Source organism: Neofelis nebulosa, chromosome 1 (assembly GCF_028018385.1).
Source record: "Neofelis nebulosa isolate mNeoNeb1 chromosome 1, mNeoNeb1.pri, whole genome shotgun sequence".
In the NCBI taxonomy this organism is placed as follows: Eukaryota; Metazoa; Chordata; class Mammalia; order Carnivora; family Felidae; genus Neofelis; species Neofelis nebulosa.
The window spans coordinates 62,696,588-62,719,775 of record NC_080782.1 but is presented as its reverse complement, the minus strand read 5'-3'; the positions used below and the strand labels follow the sequence as shown (position 1 = coordinate 62,719,775).

At 44.6% G+C, this 23,188-nt stretch overlaps 2 protein-coding genes and 1 long non-coding RNA gene across 3 annotated transcripts in view; 2 read left to right on the top strand and 1 right to left on the bottom strand.

Moving 5' to 3' along the window:
• Positions 1–1,323: 1,323 nt before the first annotated feature.
• On the top strand, positions 1,324–10,348 carry LOC131508293 (uncharacterized). The gene is made up of 2 exons (XR_009259973.1): positions 1,324–4,089; positions 9,638–10,348. It is a non-coding gene; the product is annotated as an uncharacterized LOC131508293 (long non-coding RNA).
• On the bottom strand, positions 4,275–10,051 carry EFCAB9 (EF-hand calcium binding domain 9). Its single transcript, XM_058723445.1, has 4 exons — positions 9,916–10,051; positions 6,379–6,527; positions 5,253–5,429; positions 4,275–4,519 (listed from the first exon to the last, which is right to left on the bottom strand). The coding sequence occupies exons 1-4, from the start codon at positions 10,049–10,051 to the stop codon at positions 4,322–4,324; spliced, it is 660 nt and encodes a 219-aa protein (XP_058579428.1). The 3' UTR covers positions 4,275–4,321.
• A 10,749-nt stretch (positions 10,349–21,097) lies between the features above and the next one.
• The window catches only part of STK10 (serine/threonine kinase 10), a 118,260-nt gene continuing 116,169 nt past the window's right edge, over positions 21,098–23,188 (top strand). The window contains exon 1 of the mRNA XM_058723414.1: positions 21,098–21,587. Within this exon, the coding sequence (XP_058579397.1) occupies positions 21,432–21,587 (156 nt within the window). The 5' untranslated portion in view covers positions 21,098–21,431. The remainder of the gene's footprint in view (positions 21,588–23,188) is intronic.

Sequence of the window (23,188 nt, the reverse complement as noted above, 5' to 3'; positions counted from 1 at the left end):
ATGGTCTAATTGAACTATATAATTAGCAAATATATCTGTGTCTGCCTCCAACTTTCAAATGTTATGATTTAACATTTTTATTTACAGAAAAGAAAGAAGAGTGTGGCTGATAACCTCCCTTGCAGTAACTGGCCTCCTGTGATTTCTGTTCTCTGGCTCTGTGAAGGGTGTTCATGTAGGTAACCCCATTTTGGCAGGTGTCGGCAGAGTTGATTTGGCCTTTTCTAGTCTCTGTCTTTGGCATGAGGCAAGTGATAATACAAGAGGGCTAAGGACTAGTGGAAGAGAAATGATTTCACTTTGCTTAGCTTCCTCTAAAATTCTTTCCTCTCGTGGCACCTGGATGGCTCAGTTGGTTAAGCGTCTGACTTAGGCTCAGGTGGTGATCTCACGGTTCGTGAGCTTGGGCCCCGCATCGGACTTTCTCCTGTCAGCATGGAGCCCACTTTGGATTCTCTGTTTCCCTTTCTCTCTGCCCTTTCCCCACTCACACCTTTTCTCAAAAATAAATAAAAATTAAAAATAAGATGATTTCCTCTTTATAGCTGATACAGTTTCTGGAGGAACCCGTCCTGTGGTGCTGGGTTCCAGGGCTGACACTGTAGTCCTCTCCCCAGCCCAGCCTGTCGTTCTCCTGCACTGCAAGTGTGGCCGCTCTGCCCATTGCTTAGGCTCCCTGAACAACACGTGTTTTGCTGACCAAGGAATTCTACTCTAACTATGACATAGAATATAGTGTGTTAACCACCACCCAAAAAATATGTAAATGTACTTGGTCTAACCGGACACAGTGGATTAACTCACTGTGGAAATAAACTTAATTGAAGCATCTACATACACATTTTTATTCTGTTACTATTTTTTTATTTACTTTTTTACATTTATTTATTTTGAGAGAGAGGGAGAGAAGGAGAATCCCAAGCAGGCTTCGAACTGTCAGTGCAGAGGCCTCCCTGCCCCCGATGCGGGGCTCAAACTCACAAACTGTGAGATCATGACCTGAGCTGAAATCAGGAGTCAGACGCTTAACCGAAGTAGCCACCCAGGTGCCCCATACACAGACATTTTTAAAAACTTTAAGTCCCAGGGGCGCCTGGGTGGCACAGTCGGCTAAGCGTCCGACTTCAGCCAGGTCACGATCTCGTGGTCCGGTCCGCGAGTTCGAGCCCCGCGTCAGGCTCTGGGCTGATGGCTCGGAGCCTGGAGCCTGTTTCCGATTCTGTGTCTCCCTCTCTCTCTGCCCCTCCCCCGTTCATGCTCTGTCTCTCTCTGTCCCAAAAATAAATTAAAAAAAAAAAAACAAAAAACGTTGAAAAAAAAAAACTTTAAGTCCCAGTGTGCCTTGGTGCCTCTGTCGGTTAGTGACTGGCTTCATTTCAGCTTATGGTCTCATAGTTCAGGAGTTCAAGCCCCACATCGGGCTCTGTGCTGACAGCTGAAGCCTGCTTCAGATTCTGTGTCTCCCTCTCTCTCTGCCCTTCCCCCACTTGTGCTTGCTCTCTCTCAGAAATAATAAACATTAAAAAAAAAAAAAAAAGTTAAAAAACTTGAAGTCCTGTAATGTAATTGAGAAAAAAAAAGTTCCAAAGTAGACGTTGACAGATTGTTTTCTTTGTTGTACCCCTAGTCCCCAAAGTGTCATTTTGCCCCTGCTATTGAATTTTAGTTTTTACACAGAGTTTCAGTTTGGGCCCATCAGAGCTGAATGCTCAGTTTCCTGATTCCATTCTTAAACTGCCCAATTTATGAAAATGCTCTTAGGATTTCTTAGGGGCGCCTGGGTGGCTCAGTTGGTTAAGTGTAGGACTCTTGATTTCGGCTCAGGTCATGATCTCACAGTCATGTTGGTCTCTGCACGGGGTGTGGAGCCTGCTTGAGATTCTCTCTCTCCTGCTCGGGCTCTCACTCTCTCTCAAAAGAAATAAATAAACATTTTTTTTTTAAGGATTTAAAAAAATCTGATAGTTGGATCATGTACCTTTTATTGTCACCTAATGATATCCAGGGAGGAGGGAAAACTCATTCCTGAAACTTTAGTCATTTGATATTCATTTTAAATTAACTGAAATAAATGAATAAGTTATTTTAAATTTTAGTTTAAAATTTAGTTAAAATTCAAACCAATGAACTTATCTTCAACTTTCCCTTCTCCCTTCCTACCCCCATTCTGAAATCGTTAAAGGTATAGTATCTTCATTGTTTTAGAGACTGTGTCTGTAAAAATCACATATGCCATGGTTCCTTTTTATATATCTCAGGACTGTTGCCCTTGGAAAATAGGAAAGAGAAACCTTTCTAAGACCTCATTATAGTTTCTCCTCCCAGAACTCTGTGTAGATCTTAAGGCTGTCTGGTAGCAAAAGCTATCTAGGATTCCAGAAAAGAGGCGGAAACCTATCCCAAGATAAGCTTATTGGCAAGACCCTTTGAAATGATGATGGATTTCCAGCTGTCATTTTCCAGCTAAATACCAGTCTCTCAGTTCAATACTCTGTCTGTGCAGTAGTGTCTAAACTGTTTGCCAGAGGGTATTCTCCTTGGGGAATACCTGCAAACTTTTCACCAAATCAGAGGAAGAGAGAAGCATTGTTCTGAGGTGCTTTGTATGTTAAATACAGAGTGTGTTCATGGTAAAGAACTTGATTTGTGTTCTTACAAGTTTGACTTACCAGCCACAATCTTAGATAAGCAGTATTCTTTTCTGTTGCACGTTGAAGGTGATTTCTGATGGTTATTAGGTAATGAAGTCTGGATGCCTTATGGTTGGTTATAATGTATAACTGATCCTTAAGAAATTCCTGGTTTATAGTAAATGAGCTGTATTTCTTTAATTGCCCAACTTGTTCCTCTAAAGTTTATGGTAGAAGGAGAGGTGGTAATTAACATTGTGCAGAAGGGGATTCAGAGCCAGTGAAATTCTGGCTTGAAATTTAAACAGAATCTGCTAGAACTGAAGTCAGTTACTCCGATCATTTGCTCTGAGCACGGGCATCTAACTGACCTTGAATTTGAATCGTGCTCCTACCACTAGCACACTATGTGTTTTGGGGAAAGGTTGTTAATTTCTCTAGGCCTCAATTTCCTCACCTGTAAATTCTGGATAACACCTGATTCACAGGGTTATGAGTATAAATAACTTCATGCGTCTAAAGCACCTGCCTAACCCATAGCAACTACTTACTAAATGGTAATTATCACCATTAATATCACAGTGCAGTCAGGGACGCCTGGGGGCTCAGTCAGTTAAGCGTCCAACTCTTGATTTTGGCTCAGGTCATGGGCTCACAATTCTGTGAGTTTTAGCCCCACTTCAGGCTCTGTCCTGACAGCTGGGAGTCTGTTTGGGATTCTGTTTCCCTCTTTCTGTTCCCTCCCCTGCTTGTTCTCTCTCTCTCTCTCTCTCTCTCTCTCTCTCTCTCTCTGTGTGTGTGTGTGTGTCTGTCTCTCAAAAATAAGTAAATAAACATTATATATATATATATATCACAGTACATTCAGGTGGGCGGATTCACAAGTCCCATACTAAAATCATTTAAAAATTATTCAAGGCATTACTTATACAAAAAAAATAATTTATACAAAGACATGTAATAATTATTTTACCGTAGTAGATTTGTACAGTTGCTTAAGCACCTAACTTAGTAATTTAGATCCTAGGAAGAACAAGCCCCCTATATCCTTAAAAGTCTTGGGGCCCCTGGGTGGCTCAGTCGGTTAAGCGTCCAACTCGTGATTTCAGTTCAGATCGTCTCAGCGTTCGTGAGATTGAGCCCCATGTCGGTCTCTGCGCTGACAGTGAAGAGTCTGCTTGGGATTTTCTCTCTTCCTCCCTCTCTCTCTGCCCTTCCCCTGCTCACTCACTCTCAAAATAAATAAACTTTTTTTTTTGTTTTTTTTTTTTTTTAAAGAGGAAAAAATGTCTTTCCCTTACAGGTAGAGGCACTTCACCAATTTGAAGTGTCTTGCATCCAGGTGGTTTTAGCTTAAGGATTGAGAGAATTGAAAGGATTCTGAGAGTATTGGACAACTAGTGAACAAACATTGGAAAAGTATCATTGTCTTTCAGCTGCTTAGCTCCAGCCAGTGTTTGTAAGTATTTGGATATACAGGGACCTTAGGAGCAGTGTTGATCTGAAAAGCGGCAACAGAACGGAGACATGTGCACTTCACGTTACATTATTGTGGGGTCAAGAAGTTATTAAAGTATTAACTTCCTGATCGAAGAGCACATATTTGAACCTTTCATGTGTAGAAGTCAATGTAAAGATACCCACTTCGATCTTCTAAATTTATTTTTAGGCATGTTAACAGCTGTAATTACTTACATTCTACTTTCAGATCTATTTGTAAAAGAAGACTGTTTGGAGCTCACGTTAACCTGATGCTGTGTTTTCTTTTTGAGCAGAGCCTTTTTCTCTTTCTTTCTCTTTTTCTCGTTCTCTTTCTCTGCTTTCTGCCTCTCCTGGTATTTGTCCATGGTGAAGATAGTAAACAGCTTAAATTCCTTGTAATTAAGACGCTTTTGTTGGGGGAAAGAAAGAAAAATTATTTCAGGAAGGATTTGATACTGTTTCAGATGACTACAGGATTGTAATCATTTCTCATTTAAAAACTTGGAAACTTGAAGAGGCTCAATAATTAGGACATAATTATAGTCTGATTGTCGTCTAGGAGCCAGGAACAGAGAGTGTATTGTAGACTCCAAAGGAGCCATGGGTCACTTTCTTACTTCTGCGTCCAGTCCAGACGCTTCGGGCTGGCATCCAAGGTTCTACATAGTATCATCCATCTTTTTCAACCTTAGCTCCCACTCTCTTCCCTGCCATAGACTCCCTCTTTAAATAGGCAGGATTCAGGGTCTTTACCATACTTGTTTCCTCTTAGGATTTTGCTCCTACGTTACCACCAGAGACTTTTTTCCTTTCTACTTAGTTAACTCTATACACTCTTTCCCCAGTGTCACCTCCTGCCATATTAATCTAGTCACCTCTCTGAACTTCTAAACAAAATTTTCGTCTCTAACCTTCTGTAATTTTGCATCTATATGCTATAACATGTATTTGGTCCTCTCTCTTCACGGGCCTATAAATCTCTTCGGTTTTTTTTTTTTTCCTGCTCCCAGTGCCATGAAACGCTCCAACAGGATTTCCCCATCTCCCTCCCCACTGTGTCTATCATAGGCAATAGGACATTGTCTCTGCCTTTGGACAGAGAGGCTTCCAGGGAATCACACTTAGGGAATCTGCGCTTACACGGTCACCTGTGACGTCAAAGTCATGGTAGAGCTCTTTGAGTTCCTGTTTTTTAATATTGAAGAGAAAGTTGTACATGTGGAAGTTTTCTGCACCAATTCTCAGCTCCCCCTCCAGGTCAAGCAGCTCAAAAACAGGCCGGGAGTGGCGGAAGATAAACTGCTCTTCCAAGTGATTCTATTGAGAGAAGAAATACGTAATAAGATGAACAGTGTTGTTGGTGCTACTTTCAAAACTTGGGCTGCATCAAGAGTAGTATATTCACTTATCCATTTCCCAGAGAACTAAAAGCAAAAGGCCAAGGGGTGCCTGGGCGACTCCGTCAGTTAAGCGTCTGACTCTTAATCTCAGCTCAGGTCTTGATCTCAGGGTCATGAGTTCAAGCCCGCATTGGGCTCAGTGCTGGGTGTGAACCTACTTAAAACACACAAAAAAAACCAAAAGGCAAAATCCTAGGAGCTCAGGGTTGAAAGCTTTCTATGGTCAATGTGGCAAGTCCTACTTCAGCATCTGCATTCAAGGGGAACTTAAGCCACCTGCTGTGATCAATTCTGCTAGACAGAACCCTTGTCACTAGAATGCATTTCGAGTGAAAATCTGCCCGTGAGACATCACAATATGTTAAGATGATGAACACAAAAGTTTCCTTCCCAAGGGGGAAGTAGATAAATACACACCGAGAAAGTATATATAAGGTAAGGTGGGAACCCAAAGAAGAACGTGTCTCGTTTCCATCTTTCATCCCCTTCAGAAAATTCTCTGAGAGAAGGGATCATTGAGAGAGTGAGGCACTTGGGATTACTGGTGACTCTCTATGAAGGGCAAGGATGGACATGCCAAGGAGGGAAGTGATAGAGTGAGACGTATCTTCCGGAAGAGGGTGCAGGAGGGCTAAAGATGGGCGGGGCAGCCGGCAAGGGAGGCTGGCTAACTTGGGAATTTCTCGGTTATAAATGGACAGTTTAGGAACCAAAGCTAGTTCTCGCCACATTTTGTTCTTCCTGTTTCGAGTGGAAGGAAGGCAAAGTCTGATGCAGTCTTAGTTCACTGCAAGTTCACCTTCAGCAAGATGGCGGCAGCAGCCACGCTCTGCATCCTCTGCCCCAGATCCTGACTTGTTACTCACCTGTTGTGCCAGCAGTATGCAGACCAACATGTAGAACTGGTCAAAACCAATCTCGCCCATAGCATTCCAGTCCAGCATGTTAAACACAATCATGATCTGCCTCCGTTTCCAGTTAGTCACATGATGAAGGAAGTGGTAAAACAGCACATCTGTTAAGGTGGGGAGATGCAGAGATGGATTGTTCCGAAACTGTTCCAAATGCTAAACAAGCGGGAGCCACAGAAACGGTAGCAGCTGTTGGAAGCTTGCCCACCTGGGAATAGTCATGGTAACACTGTTTCTGGCTTTGTCACTGTTCCTTCCACAGTCGTGATTGCCCTTGAGCTGTGTGACAAAGCACTGTGCCCAGATTTGTGGGGAAGGAGATCGTAGATTGGGCTTGATTCTCCACCCCGGCTCCTGCGCTCGACTGAGCAGACAGATGTGTGTCCGTAACCAGTAAAGGGCATGGAGTGCTCTTCCTACATGGAAGAGGTTAATTCTCACTGGGAGCCCAGGACACTTTCTTGGAGAAACTGACATTTTTCAAGGGTCTTTCACTTGAGGTCATCAAAATGAGAAATTTAAAAATCATGTTTAGAAAAGTACCGGGGAGCATGGATAGCCCAGTCAGTTAAGTGTCCGACTTTTGATTTCAGCTCAGGTCATGATCTCAGGGTCGTGGGATTGAGCCCTGCATGGGGCTCCGCACTGAGTGTGGAGCCTGCTTAAGATTCATTCTCTCTCTCTCTCTCCCCCTCTGCCCCTCCCCCGCTCATGCATACACTCTCTCTCAAAAAAAAAAAGTATCAGTATTCCTCATGCTTCTATAAAGCAAATGGATTTGGCTATGGGGGAAAGAGCAATCACTGAGCACGCTAGGTTCTAGGTGCTTTAAATGCCACATTTCCCTACAGGGAAAGTGGTATGATACTCGTTTAAAATAAGCCTCAGATAGTAACTAGTCTATTTCAGTACTTGTGTAACTGTAATGAGCATACCGTTCACTTGAGAATCTTGTAAAAATACAGATTCTGATTCAAGAAATCTGGTGTTGGACTGAGTCTACATTTCTTTCTTTTTTTTAAGTTTATTTTGAGAGAGAGAGAGAGAGAGAGAGAGAGAGCGTGTACACACGAGTGGGGGAGGGGGAGAGGGAGAGAGAATCCAAGCAGGCTCCGAGCTGTCGGTGCAGAGCCTGATGTGAGGCTCGATCTCATAACCGTGAGATCATGACCTGGGCTGAGATCAGGGCCAGACATTTAACCAACTGAACCACCCAGGCGCCCCCTGAGTCTACATTTCTCGCAAGCTCCCAGGTGATATGGCTGCTGCTGGTCTGCGGACCCTACTCGGAGTGACAGAGCTGGGATTCAGAGTCTGTCTGACTCTGCCTTGCTCTTTCCATAGTGATGCCATATCTGTTGCAGATTAATTAATACATATGTATTCAATCATATACAGAGAAAAAATACTGTAATTTAAAAAAAACAAGGAAGGTTTTTGCCAGAAATTCTACTCACTAATCATCTGTCTCAGGGAGTACAAGATGGAAGAAACCAACATGGTGACACATTTATATAACAGCATGTGGCTTACAGATTGTGTATGCAAATCACCCACGGTAACCAGGAATTTTGAAGTGTATCTTTGTGAATATGTGATATCCCTTTACCCGCTGATTCCAGAAACTATCTCTTGCATAAAATGTGGCTCTAATAAATACATAAAACATGTATGTCGTTTGGAGTCCCAGCTGAAGAGCATAGTGAACCAGTCATCACAATGTCATGATTTTTTAAACAATTTTTTAATAGTTTATTTATTTTGAGAGAGTGCACAGGACAGGGAGAGAGAGAATTCCCGGCAGGCTTTGCACCATCAGCATGGAGCCCAATGTGAGGCTCAAACTCACAAATCGCAAGATCATGACCTGAACCAAAACCAAGAGTTGGACGCTTAACTGACTGAGCCACCCAGGTGTCCCCACAGTGTCATGATTTGAGAAGAATCTGATGGTCTGTTGATGTTCCTTCCCCACACCCCACCAGGTATGAACACGTGGGAATAGCACATTATGTATATACACAGTGTTTTTTGTGTAGCTGCTCCTGGAGAAATGTTTTAGTGTGGGATATAGTAGCTACTTAACAAATACTGTTTTTAAAGCAGTTGGCTCGGGGCGCCTGGGTGGCTTGGTTGGTTAAGCATCCAACTTCAGCTCAGGTCATGTGATCTCATAGTTCACGAGTTCAAGCCCCGCGTTGGGCTCTGTGCTGACAGCTGGGAGTCTGGAGTCTGCTTTGGATTCTGTGTCTCCTTTCTCTCTCTCTCTCTCTCTCTCTCTCTCTCTCTCTCTCTCTCTCTGACCCTCCCTCACGTGTGCTCTCTCAAAAATAAAAAACATTAAAAAAAAAAAAAAAAGCATCTGGCTCTGGCCCACTCAAGTGTCCAAAGCCTTATGTCACTGCCTCCCTGGAAGGCAAAACTTAAGGCTGTTGCCTTCACTCTGTCAGGTCACTATCCAATCCCTTGGTGACCAGAAGACAGGAGTGTGACTTTATCTCTCAGGCACTGCATCATCAGGGAGTGATTTAGTTACTAGGGAGATCAGACTTCTCAGCAAATATTCCAGTGAGATTATGAGTGTAGGCTTTGTGATCAGAAAGCCCTGGGTTTCAGTCCCAGCTTTTCTGTTTACAGCAAGGTGACCTACACTTGCCTTATCTAGGTCGGGGTTAGTGCAGAGATTTGGTGGCATTACTATGTGTACATCTGTATGTAAAGAGAAAAATTGAGACATGAAATTATGAGAAAATGAAGGTGTCTTTTAAGCATTTTTTAAAGATTGTGTAAACTCTTAACAAATCTTTACGGAAGAAACACCTTATTCACAAATGGCATTTATTTCCTTCAGGTCACAAGGAATGGTTAGGATACTTTGCTTATACCTGGTCCTTAAGAACAAAACAAAATAAAACAAGCTTAAAGTATTTTAACTGGTCTATTAGTTTATGCATTCAAAGGCAGGGTTGAGATTGTCAATACTTGGTCACAAGTACCAGGAATTAGAAGGGATCCTGCAGATTACTGACTCAAACCTTCCATTTGACAGATGAGAGATCTTGTTAGGGGGTCTTAAGGGTTAATGCCTGAATGGGACTCAGCCCCCAGGAATAATTATAATAATAACAAACACTAAGTTCTTACCATGTGCCAGGCACTGTGCTAAACGTTTTCCATACATTATCTCATTATCTTTTTTTTTTTTTTTTACTAGGAGCCTCATGTATGGATGAGGAAAATGATACTCAAAGAAGGTGATGATACCTTCTCCAAACCACCAAGGAGCGCCAGAATTTCACCCCAGAGCCCGCAACCTTCTCCCCCTCCCGCAACCGCCCCCAGTGTCAAGTCTCAATTGGCAATTTCTCCCTGCTTCACTGAGAGGTAAAATGCATCTCTGTTAATCAAGCCATTCCCAGCTCCGCAAGTGCCCCTGCACGTTAGTTAAAAACCAGGTGACATCTCAGAGCAGACGTGGCTGAAAGCACTGACCGTTCAAAGTATTGTTGTGGTGCACGTCGAGAAGGTGAAAATACTCCACCAAGACCTTCACGTTCCTCACGGATAACAGGCAGTATAGCTTGTCCAGATAGAGATACCACAGAAACGAGCCCTGCTTCAGTTTCATCGTGGCGCTCCGGAGGCCGAAGGCGCGGGCGACCTGGAACAGAGGAGGGTTCTGGAACTAGAATGCTGGCTCGAGAGAGGCTCTGGGAGTAGGCAGAGACATCACAGGAAGCAGTCAGTAAAAAAATTAAAATTGCTTCCTCCCAGTCTTCTGGCCTGGCTGGTAGTATCTGTGGTCTTAAATCTCTCGTAGCTACCTTGGTTTTCCTCTGCTGCCACATCACCAGTTGTACCTGTAAATCACAGACTGTTTAGAAATGATTGCGAGAACACTCTCTGCTTACACTCTGTCTCTCTCTCAAAATAAAGACCCACACACACACATTATTTATTTATTTAAAAAAATTTTTTTAATGTTTTTATTTTTTTTTCTTTATTTTTAAAAAAAATTTTTTTTTCAACGTTTTTTATTTATTTTTGGGACAGAGAGAGACAGAGCATGAACGGGGGAGGGGCAGAGAGAGAGGGAGACACAGAATCGGAAACAGGCTCCAGGCTCCGAGCCATCAGCCCAGAGCCCGACGCGGGGCTCGAACTCACGGACCGCGAGATCGTGACCTGGCTGAAGTTGGACGCTCAACCGACTGCGCCACCCAGGCGCCCCGTTTTTATTTATTTTTGAGACAGAGACAGAACATGAGCGGGGGAGGGGCAGAGAGAGAGGGAGACACAGAATCCGCAGTAGGCTCCAGGCTCCGAGCTGTCAGCACAGAGCCTGACGCCGCGGGGCTCAAACTCACGAACTGCGAGATCATGACCTGAGCCGAAGTCAGACGCTCAACCGACTGAGCCACCCAGGCGCCCCCCTCCCCTAATTTTTATTTTTATTTTTTAATGTTTTTATTTATTTTTGAGACAGAAAAATTTTTTTTAAAAGAGTCATGTGCTCCACTGACTGAGCCAGCCAGGTGCCCCAAGGCCTGTTTTTTTCTTTCACAAAATTTATAATGGAATTTGCAAATACTGAATATCACAAAGTAAAGAGATTGGTATAAAAACCTACATGCAATCAGCATCCAGCTCAACAATTACCAACTCAGGGCCCATCTTGTTTCATCTCTATTCCCCATCCACCACCACCACCACCAACTGGATTATTTTGAAGCAAATCCCAGACATAACTTCTCATCTGTGAAGATTTGAATATATATTTCAAAAAGAGAGTGACTCTTTTATTTTTAACATAACCACCTATCACTTCTATACCTAAAACCAAACAGCATTCCTTAGTGTCATCAAATATTCACTTGGCATTCAAGTTTTCCTAATTTTCTTTAATTTTTTAAATTTTTCTGTATTTAAAAATTTTTTTAAACAAATCTTAATTCATTTGAGAGAGAGAGAGAGAGAGAGAGAGAAAGAGAGAGAGAGAGAATCCCAAGCAGGCTCCATGCTGAGCAGGGAGCCCGACCCAGGGCTTGATCCCACAACCCTGGGATCAGGACTTGAGCTGAAATCAAGAGTTAGACACTCAACCAACTGAATCACCCAGGCGCCCCTTTTTAGATTTTTTTTTTTATAGTTTTTTTTTTTTTTTTTAACGTTTATTTATTTTTGAGACAGAGAGAGAGCACAAATGGGGGAGGGTCAGAGAGAGGGAGACACAGAATCTGAAACAGGCTCCAGGCTCCGAGCTGTCAGCACAGAGCCCGACGCGGGGCTCAACTCACGGACCGCGAGATCGTGACCTGAGCCGAAGTCGGCCGCTTAACCGACTGAGCCACCCAGGCGCCCCCCTTTTTAGATTTTTAATAGATGATTTATTTACGTCAGGAAGCCAAACAGATCTAAGTATTACTTTAGTCTGTTTCTTAATATCTTTAGGCTCCTGTTTTCTTTCTTTTTCTTGAAATTTATTTGTTGAAGAATCCAGACTGTTGTGTAGAAGAAAACATTCTGGTTTTTGCAGATTTTCTCTCCAATGTGTTAACACATTCCTCTGTCTCCTGTATTTTCTATAAACTCATGGTTAGGTCTAGCATGAAAGCTGGTTTTAGGGAAAGACCAATAAACACAGATAAACTTTTGGCAAGTGTGATAAAAAGCTTTCTAAAACTGAGAACGAGGAAGGGAACAATTATTGATGTGGAAGAGTTCAAAATACGTATAAGAATACTATACACAGCTCTAAAAAGTTAAATTAGGGGCGCCTGGCTGGCTCAGTGGGTGGGGCTTGTGACTCTGGATCTTGGGGTTGTATGTTTGAAGCCCTATGTTGGGTGTAGAGATTACTTAAAATCTTCAAAAGCTAAAATATCTACATCCAATAAATATACACCGTGAGCCACAAATATGAGTCACGTACATAATGTGAAATTTTCTAGTAGCCACATTTTTTTAAAAAGTAAAAAGAAGTGAAATTAATTTTGATAACATTTAACCCAGTGTATCTGAAATGTTATTTCAATTTGTAATCAATATACTTTTTAATTAGCTATTTTACAATTCTTTTTTCGAACTCTATTGAGATTCAATTGACATATGACACTGAGTGAAAAAAATTTTTTAATGTTTATTTATTTTTGAGACAGCATGAGTCGGGGAGGGGCAGGAGAGGGAGACAAAGGATCTGAAGCAGGCTTTGCACTGATGGCCGCAAGCCCTATGCGGGGCTCAAACTCACGACTGTGAGATCATGACCTGGGTGGAAGTGCGATGCTCAACCGACTGAGCCACCCAAGTGCCCCAACATTATGTGAGTTTAAACTGTACAACATGCGGGGCACCTGGCTGGCTCAGTTAATAAAACATACGACTTTTTTTTTTTAATGTTTATTAATTTTTGAGAAAGAGACAGAGACAGAGCATGAGCAGGAGAAGGGCAGAGAAGGAGACATGGAATCCAAAGCAGGCTCCAGGCTCTGAGCTGTCAGCACAGAGCCCGATGCAGGGCTCAAACCCAGGAGCCATGTGATCATGACCTGAGCTGAAGTTAGATGCTCAACCGACTGAGCCACCCAGGCACCCAGAGCGCATGACTCTTGATTTTGGGGTGTGAGTTCCAGCCCCACCTTGGGCATAGAGTTTACTTTAAAAAAAATGGGGGTACAACAGCTTTACTAGTCTTCTGAAGAATCATGAAGAGAGGAAACTCTCCAACTCATTTTATGTGTCTAATATTATCTGCATGCCAACACATGTCAAATCAGTATAAGAAAGGAAAGTTACAAATCTCACTAATGAACATAAATGCAATAATTCTAAAGAAAACATCAGCAAACTAAACCCATACACATAAACACTGAGAAAAATAACACCCACAAGTGAATTCTTCCGGCACAGAAAAATAATCCCACGTGGAAACACAGAAATTCAGGAAGGGAACAAGAGCACCAGAAATTGAAAATGAGTGAGTAAATCTAAATGAGTATTTACCGTATATGACACTAAAAATAATGTCATATGAGGACTCTAGCTGCAGGTGCCCTCAGAACTCACCAGGAGCTACCAAGGGAAAGATCTGCTGCTGCTGGGAGGAGGGAGAAGAAACCGTGTCATATTTAACTGCATTTTTCCAGCGTTGTAGTCAGAGTGAGTGCTGCTAGCTACTGTAACGACTCTTGGAATATCAGAACTCTTTGCCAATGCCATGGTAATTGGTAGCATTCAAGACCTGGTGCTCCGTCAGGTCAGCCAAGTTCCTGAGTGACTGCACAAAAAGACAAAGGACCCTTCCCTTTGCCCAAGGTAAGAGCCAGAGGTCTTTACCTGGGCCCTGGGAGGGAGGGGTTTTGTTCTCCTCTCCCAATAGCATAAAGCTTTTGCTTTGAAGGCGATTGCTTTTGCACTTCTGGGGAAGTAGTGGAGGCCTTATACTCCTCTCCTGGCAGCCACCATTAAATATTGCAACAACATGAGTGAAAAGAAGCCAGACTTAAAAGAGCACATACTGGGGGCGCCTGCGTGGCTCAGTAGGTTAAGCGTTTGACTCTTGGTTTCAGCCCAGGTCACGATCTCACGGTTCGTGATATGGAGCCCCTCACGGGGCTCCATGCTGACAGCACGGAGTCTGCTTGGGATTCTCTCTCTCCCTTTCTCTGCCTTCTCTTGCTCATGCACCATCTGTCTCTCTCTCTCAAAATAAACAAATTAATTTTAAAAAGAATATGATTCCACTTAGATGATAAATTAGGAAAGGCAATTCCAATATATGGTGGCAGAAAACATCAGCTGTTGCTGGGGCCAGGAGTGTGAATGGGGATTGCCTGGTGAAGAAGCAGAAGGAATTTTCTCAGATGATGGACAAGTTCTGTACCTTGACTCTGGTGACAGTTACATGGGCATATACATTTGTCAGAACTCCTAGAACTGTGTGCTCACAATGGGTACATTTTTCTTGAATGTAAATTAAACCTCAATAAAGTTGGTTTTTAAAAATTACAAAAATTAGACACAAATAATTCAATCACATCAGTATTAAGCATATTTGCTCAATAGAAGACACTGTTTACGAAGTTAATGGTTGATAAATCAAAGAGATATTTGCAATGTCTAAACCGAATAATAAACTGTCATCAAAAAGTGAGACAAGAGGGGCACCTGGCTACTGGTAGAGCATGCAATTCTTGATCTTGGAGTTGTAATTTCGAGCTCCATGGCAGGTGTAGAGATTACTTAAAAATAAAATCTTAAGGGCACCTGGGTGGCTCAGTTGGTTAAGGATCTGACTTCGGCTCAGGTCATGAGCTCACAGTCGGTGAGTTCGAGCTGTCAGCACAGAGCCTGCTTCAGATCCTCTATTCCCCTCTCTCTCTTCCCCTCCCCTGCTCATGTTCACTCTCTCTCTCTCTCAAAGATAAATAAACATTTAAAAATTTAAAAAATAAAATAAAATCTTACCAAAAATTCAGGAATAATAGCAGTGAAACTGACAAATCACTTAAGTAGTAATTAGTAAAATATATTGTGCACACACCAAAAATACAGTTCGCAGACCAGGAACACTCAAACCAAAACATGGAATGAGGCTCAGGAGTATATTGTTAAAAAGCAGTTTATATAAGTGAGAAAGTAGTGACTATTTCTCACAGTGATTTGTTATTAGAATATTCTTAAATGATAAGGAATTGGTCAGTGGTTACCACCTATCAACCTTGGGAAACAGTTCAACTTTGCTTGTGATTTCCAGAGGCATATGCAAGAAATGACCCAGGTCAAGTTAGTCTTGCAAAATAAGCTAAATTAAGCTTTGTTTGTATGACTAAAATGGTTTTGTCTGCTGAAGAATTTTCAAGCAAGCCTGGTCTCCATTTGTTTTTTATTTTAACATTATCTTGATTTTAAAACCAGATAAAGGCAGCACAAGAAAAGTATAGACCCATTTGACTTGTGAGCATAGATACAAAAATCCTAAATATAAGGTTTGCCAGGCAAAATACTTACTTTCCGGGAATGCAAGAATATTTTAATCAATGAAGTTCACCATGTTTATAGGCTAGGGGAGAAAAATCATATGATTAACTATATGATTGACATATGGTAAGTGCGTAAAAATATTTGCTAACGTTCTACTTTATAGATGATATAAAAACGATATGCTATGATAAAATTTTTAGCAAATTAGGAATAGCAGGAAGCTTCTTTTTGTGTAAAAATCGTTTGCCACCGTGCTTTCACAAATATCATACCTGGAGGAGACACTTTAAACCCTTTTCCATTAAATGTTGGACCAAGACAAAAATTCCCATCTTCACTGTTACTGTGTAACTAACATATGGCTAGAGCCCCTAGCAAATGCTATAGGAAAGGACAAGAAATAGGAAATGTAAAGACTTGTAGTAGAAGCTGTACAAAGCCCCGTGACATCTCTCACCTTAGGGGTGTTTTCTTGTCCCTCAAGCAGGGCATGCTGGAAGTGCTGCCCAAGGGAGCAGCCCTTGGCCAAGGACAGATGGGGCTTGGGGGAAAACTTCCCATTTCCTTGCCTCTTGGGTGAGTTGACTCTGAAGTGTGTTGTGTCTTGAGTTCCAGAATTCCCCAGTGGGATTTAGCCCCAGGTGGCTGCAGTAGTAATCAGCTCCAAAGTGCATCTATTTTCTTTCATTTTTTTTTTTATAAGTTCATTTTGAGAGAGAGTGGGGGAGGAGCAGAGAAGAAGAAGAAGAAGAGAGAGAGAGAGAGAGAGAGAGAGAGAGAGAGAGAGAGAGAGAATCGCAAGCAGGCTCTGTGCTGTTAGCTTGAAGCTCGATGCAGGGCTTGAACTCATGAACTGTGAGACCATGGCCTGAGCTGAAGTTGAGTGCTTAACTGACAGAGCCACCCAGGTGCTCCAAAGTCCATCTTTTACTGGCTTCATGCCTCCCATTTCCTACTGGTGCCTCCTGGCATCACCTCCCAAATAAACTACTTGTACCCAAATCCCGATCCTTCCGTCTGGGGGAATCCGACCTAAGAATGGTGTGAAATGTTTTTTCTATGACTGTTGTGACTGTGATTTTCTTTTTTCCTTTGTCAGTGCAATGTCTTACATTAATAGCTTTTCTGATGTAAGACCGTTCTTGTACTCCTGGATAAACCTTTCTTGGTCATGATGTTTTTATTCACCTCTGGTTTCATCTTGCTAGTAATTTATTTTTCTCTCATTTATTTCATAAGTGAAATTAGCCTATAATTTTCTTTTACTGTCCCTGTCTAGTTGTGGTCAATCTTATTTCATAAAATGAGTAGAATTCCTTTTTTTCCTATCTTCTTAAAAAATGTATATGAAGAGACGCCTGGGTGGCTCAGTGGGTGAAGTGTTGGACTTTGGCTCTGGTCATGATCTCACAGTCTGTGAGTTCAGGCCCCGTGCTGGGCTCTGTGCTGACAGCTCAGAGCCTGGAGCCTGCTTTGGATTCTGTGTCTCCATCTCTCTCTGCTTGCACTCTGTCTCTCTCTCTCTTTCTCTCTCTCTCTCAAAAATAAATATAAAAAAAATGTATATAAAGAGAGAAAAACAAAACAAAACAAAACAAAAAGAATACGTATACGGGGAAATTATTTGTAGTGTTACATAACCTGATGTCTTTCGGTAGGTATAGACTTTTGATTCTTTATTTTCTTTATTGGTTATTAGTTTATTTAGGCTTTAAAAAAAATTTTTTTTTAACGTTTATTTATTTTTGAGACAGAGAGAGACAGAGCATGAACAGGGGAGGGGCAGAGATAGAGGGAGACACAGAATCCGAAACAGGCTCCAGGCTCTGAGCAGTCAGCGCAGAGCCCGACACGGGGCTCGAACTCACGGACCACGAGATCATGACCCGAGCTGAAGTCGGATGCTTAACCGACTGAGCCACCCAGGCGCCCCTTTAGGCTTTTGTTTCTTATTCAAATTATGTATATTTATAGGGCACCCGGGTGGCTCAGTCAGTTAAGTGTCCAACTCTTGATTGCCACTCAGGTCCTGATCTCACAGTTTGTGAGACAGAGCCCTGGGTTGGGCCCTGCACGGACAGCTCAGAGTCTGCTTGGGATTCTCTCTCTCCCTCTCTCTCTGCCTCTCCCCTGCACTCTCTTTCTTAAAAATAAACATAGGGGCACCCAGGTGGCTCAGTCGGTTGGGCGGCTGACTTCGGTTCAGGTCATGATCTCTCGGTCCGTGAGTTCGAGCCCTGCGTCGGGCTCTGTGCTGACAGCTCAGAGCCTGAAGCCTGTTTCAGATTCTGTGTCTCCCTCTCTCTGACCCTCCCCTGTTCATGCTCTGTCTCTCCCTGTCTCAAAAATAAATAAAAGCATTAAAAAAAATTAAAAAAAAATAAACATTAAAACAAGAAATTATGTATCTTTATACATCATTTATATATATTATTTATATCATTTCTATTTTCTTGCACATGATTACCAATTTCATGTAGATTACAATTTATTTATGTTGGAGTGCCTGGTTGGCTCAGTCAAGGAGCATGCGACTCCATCTCGAGGTCGTGAGTTTGAGCCCCATGTTGGGTGAGGAGACCACTTAATTTTTTTTTTAATTTATTCACATAAATTTGTTTAAAATATCTTGTGATTTAAAAACCTTTACAGTACCCAATATTATATCTCTTTTTTCATTGTCTCCAGTGAATATTTTTCCTCTCTAAAATTTTTTTTTGACTAGTCTACTAGTTACTTCTGAAATGTTGCTCTAGTTTTGTTGAACCTGTTTGATTTCATACAACCTTATTGAAGTACAGTTTACATGTCGTAATATTCACCCATTTCAAGTGTACAATTCAGTGATATTTATTTATTTATTTAATTTATTTTGAGAGAGAGAAAGAGAAAGAGAGAGGGGCAGAGGGAGAGGGAGAGGGAGCGAATGCTAGGCAGGCTCTGTGCTGTCAGTGCAGAGCCTGACACGGGCTTGATCTCAGAAACTGTGAGATCACAACCTGAGCACAAACCAGGAGTCAGACGTTTAACCAACTGAGCCACCCAGGCGCCCCTCAATTCAGTGATTTTTAGAAAATTTACTGAGTTGTGACATCATCACCATAATCTTATTTATTTATTCCTAGAGAGAGAGTGCATGAATGTGGGAGAAGGAGAGTGGGAGAGAGAGAGAGAGAGAGAGAGAGAGAGAATTTTGAGCAGGCCCCACACTCAGACTGGAGCCTAACTCCAGGCTTGATCCCATGACCTTCGTATCACGACCTGAGCTGAAGTCGAGTCCGACTCTCAACTGACCCACCCACATGCCCATATACTCCATCTTTAGAATATTTTCATCACCCTAGTAAGGTTCTTCTTGTCTATTTACAGTTAATCCCCATTTCATAGCAACATTAATCTATTTTCTGTCTCTGTGAGTTTGCCTTTTCTAGATATTTCATGAAAATAGAACCTTAAAATATGTGGTCTTTTGCCTCTTCCAGACATTTCGTATCAGCGAAATCATATGTGTTCTTTTGGGTTGGGCTTCTTTCACTTAATGTGTTTGGATGAACCTCTCCATTTTTGTTTCTCATTTCATTTCTTTCTGGGGTGATCACAGAGCCAGTCACAGAGCCCTGGGTTGGTGCACCTGGGTTGGTGCAGGCCTGGGGATGAGCTAAGGCTTGGACCTCTCATCCCCTCAGACCTACAGCTTCTGCAAAGTCACAATCTCCACTTCCCAGTGGGAAAGACTTCCCCTTTGTCCCCTCACCCTCTTCGTGGAGTTGGTCAAATGGACTGAAACTGATGAAAGACCCGCCTTTCAGCTTGTTTGGGGAGGTTGAAACATTGGCTTTCTCAGTGAGAATTTTCCTTCTTTTGGTGGCAAAGACCCTCTACAGTTCTAACTGCTCGGGAAGGTGTTGGAACCTTTCAAACCTCTTGGCAACCTTTACTCGGGGAACGTGTTGTGCAGACCACCACCAGCATCCCAGGCTTCTTTAGTTAGTTTTCCAAACTAAGAACTACACTTCATATTTGCACCCTGCTCAAGAAGGGGTGAAAACATCTCAATATTGGCATTCTTTTTTTTTTTTTTAATTTTTTTTTTTTAACGTTTATTTATTTTTGAGACAGAGAGAGACAGAGCGTGAACGGGGGAGGGTCAGAGAGAGGGAGACACAGAATCTGAAACAGGCTCCAGGCTCTGAGCTGTCAGCACAGAGCCTGACACGGGGCTTGAACTCACGGACCGAAGTCGGCGGCTTAACCGACTGAGCCACCCAGGCGCCCCGTCAATATTGGCATTCTCTGTAGGGGTGGGGATTCCCGGAGAGTGACATTCCCTGAAATGCTATTTGATTATGAGGTAGATTTATAATCCAGTCTTCCTACCCCTCAGCATGCTTTATTTGGAAATGTAATATAAAAAATAAAGTGGCCAGGTTTTTTGTTTTTGTTTTTACCAGCAAAATGGGTTTATACAAGAATATAAGAAAATCTCAATTCAGGACATGCACGCTAAGGCAAAACCATAGGCAAATATAACAGACGAAGGAAAATAACTTTATTTTTTGGAGAAGGAGCAAGTTGTAGAGAATTGTTTGGAAGGAAATCCTATCAGAGAAAAGCAAGAGTTTGGGGTGATAATGGTTTTCCATTGACTGAGTTACCAGGGTAGTCAATTTCTTCCCCAAGATGCAATAAGCATCTTTCCCTGTTGGGCCCTGTAATTGATGGTTTTCCTGTTGAATATTCTTATGTTGGGGTTTGCAATTGACAATTTTTCTGTAATTGACATCAAGTGCTGCCAGATCCCGCTTCTAGCCTCAGGACTCCACTCTAGTGAGGTTTCTTTTTATCAATTTTCACAGACCCACCTTGTAGATTAGATAAAAGCATCACTGTCCCAGTGACAGCGAACAGTAGCTGGTACAGTGGCAGTGGAGCGTGTCAAACAGGCAGGATCAAAGATGATGGTGGCCAAAGCAAACTTCAGTTCTATCTGTAATGAGCTCATTTTTTAAAATTGGGAAATTAAGACTAAGAAAGTTGTTACTTAATATGCATATATACCTTAAGATCCATCATAAAGCATATGATAACTAAGTTCTTTCCCCCAGCCCTCTAATGCTGACGGGTTTGTGGATCCTGGTCGGGAAGAGCCCCTGGGAAGCAGGAAACCAGCGAGGAAGCCCAGGCCTCCAGGGACTGACGGCGGCCGCAAGGGGCGCAGCATTTCGTGCACTAGGAGGCAGCACCACGCCGAGGAAACCGCACTGGATCCGTCGACGGGATGTGCAGCCTGGGGCTGGTGCCTTTGCCCGCCGGGAGTCCTCACTTGAAAAGTGGGCGCGAGCAGAGCAGGCTTGCGGATTAGTTGCGGGGCAGATTAAGTGATTAATGATGCCTTTCACCTTCTTGGCCTTTGGACAACAAATCAGTGGGCGTTCGCGAAAGCCAATTTGCTTCCCCTCTCGCCCCCACGGACATTTTGAGAGCCACGCGGCGTGGCTGGCCTCGCAGACCCGGGCCGGTCCCGCGGAAGGATGCCCTAAGCTCTGTTAAAGCCCAGCCCGTAGCTCGCGGGCGGGCGGCGCGCAGGGGACTACAGTTTCCAGAGTGCCCTGCGGCGACGGGCGGAGCCGGGGAGCTCCCGCAGCCAATTAAGGGGTCTTCGGGCGTTGCCGGGGAGCGGCAGGTGGAGCCGGGCCGTGGGTGGGCGCGGGGCTAGGTCCCCAGAACCCGTCCCGAGCCCCGGTGGGGGCGCGGCGCGAACTGGGCGGGCAGTCGGGAGGCGGCCCCGGGGACAGGACCGAGCGGGGGCGGGGACCGCGGCCGCCTGCGCGGTTCCGGGTGCTCCCGCCGCGCGCAGCCCGGGGCGCACTTGACCGGGGACGGGCTGCGGGGAAGGGCGGGTCTGGGGAGAACCCCCGAGCGCCGCGGCGTCCTCCAGCCCCTCCTCCTCGCGGCCGCCGGAGCCACAGCCTGAGCGCGAGCGGGAGCCGGCGCCACCTCGCCCCCCGGCTCGCGCGCCCCCAGCCATGGCTTTCGCCAATTTTCGTCGCATCCTGCGCCTGTCTACCTTCGAGAAGAGAAAGTCCCGCGAATATGAGCACGTCCGCCGGGACGTGGACCCCAACGAAGTGTGGGAGATCGTGGGCGAGCTGGGCGACGGCGCCTTCGGAAAGGTTTACAAGGTGAGGGCGCTGGGGATGGGTGGCCCCGGGCGCGTGGACCGGGTCCGGAAGGAAGGGGCGCGGGCCCGGATCAGCCCTGGCCCCGGCTCAGAAGGGCGCAGAGGGGCTGCCGGCCCTGAACTCGGGCTTCGGTCCTGGTGACCCTTGTTCTTTGGGGAGACCCTCCCTCAGCCCGGCTGGTCCCTCCGTGCTGGGCGCCCCCTCTGGTCACGGCCGCTGCCCCCAGCTCGTTTCTGAGTACTTCCTGTGCGTCCGGCACCGCGCTCGGCGCCGCAGGGGGAGACAAAGGGGCGCTTATAGGACCTTGGCATCCGACACGAGGCATCCGCCGTAAAACGGATTCTAGGCATACTTTGTAAGGCCACACAGATGCTGTGAGAATGCCGAGGCGTGGAGACCGAGAAACTTCTGCCGTGTCTGGAAGAGTTGGGATCGGTGGAGCTGGGGACACACCTGAACTTGAGCCAGAGCCAGGAAAGGAGGTGGCCCTAGAGTGAGGTGTTAGGCTTGGAAAGAAGGGGAGGTCAGGGCTCTGTGAATATTAGGCTGCAGGGATTGGATTTGACTGTGTGTGTGAGTCACAGCCGGGGAGCCTTCCAGTTTGCAGTCAGTCACCTTTCCCCTAGAGGAATAAGGGGGCAGAGAGCTTTTGTGGAGGGATGGGTGGGGCAGAGCTGATTAATTCTAGACACGTTTGCAGCAGGTCATTGTCTCGTTCTTGCTCCTGTGAACCAAGTCTGAGTTGCTGAGTTATATTGGAGACCCAAACACATAGGACTTGACTCCACCCTTCCCTCCACCCCCCCATCTCCTTTCCCTGAAGCTTTACTGAGAGAATCCCCCAGTTGCTGTGTAACTCCAGGAGTGGTCTTCCTTCCTAAGGCACCATCACTGTCCTTGGGGCTCCAGTTAGCTTGTACCCCACTCTGACCCCAGGATTGCCCTTTCAGGAGGCTGGCCCACAGAGGGGGCTTCTCCAGACCCACCTGCTCAGGACTTGCTCTCTGCCCTGCAAGTGGTCTAGGGCGTAGTTACCAAAGTGTAGTCCCTGGCATTAGCATCACCTGGGAGCTTGTTAGAAATGCAGACTTGCAGGTCCCGCCCCAGCCCTGCTCAATTAGAGCCTGCATTTTAACAAGATGCTCAGGTGATTGCTAAGCGCACTGAGTTTGAGAAGCACTGCGCCTAGGGGCAGTTTTGAGGCCATCCAGGCCCGCTGGGTGCCTGTGTTGTTACCTCACCACCTCTCCTCAGAGCCCGCACTTCCTGTTACAGGGTGGAACCCCCACTGGAGCAGAGGTCCTGTGGTTGGATAAGCAGGCCTCTGTGTCACTCACACCCGTGGCTTTCTGGCTGCCTTGATTTGCTGCCCTTCTCTGCTTGAGGGCTCTGCTGTCTTTGAGGACAGCCAGCACATTCTTAACTTGGCACATCTCTTCTTTACCCTTCTCACAGCTGCGTCTTCCTCCTGGTGGCCCCAGGAAACTGCCCTCAGCCTTGCAGCTCTCTTCCTGGACATGCTGCCTTCTCCAGTAGGAGCCTGCTCTTCCAGATGTGCCCTGACCACCACGGGGGCAGCTGGACCCTTGGTCAGCTTACCA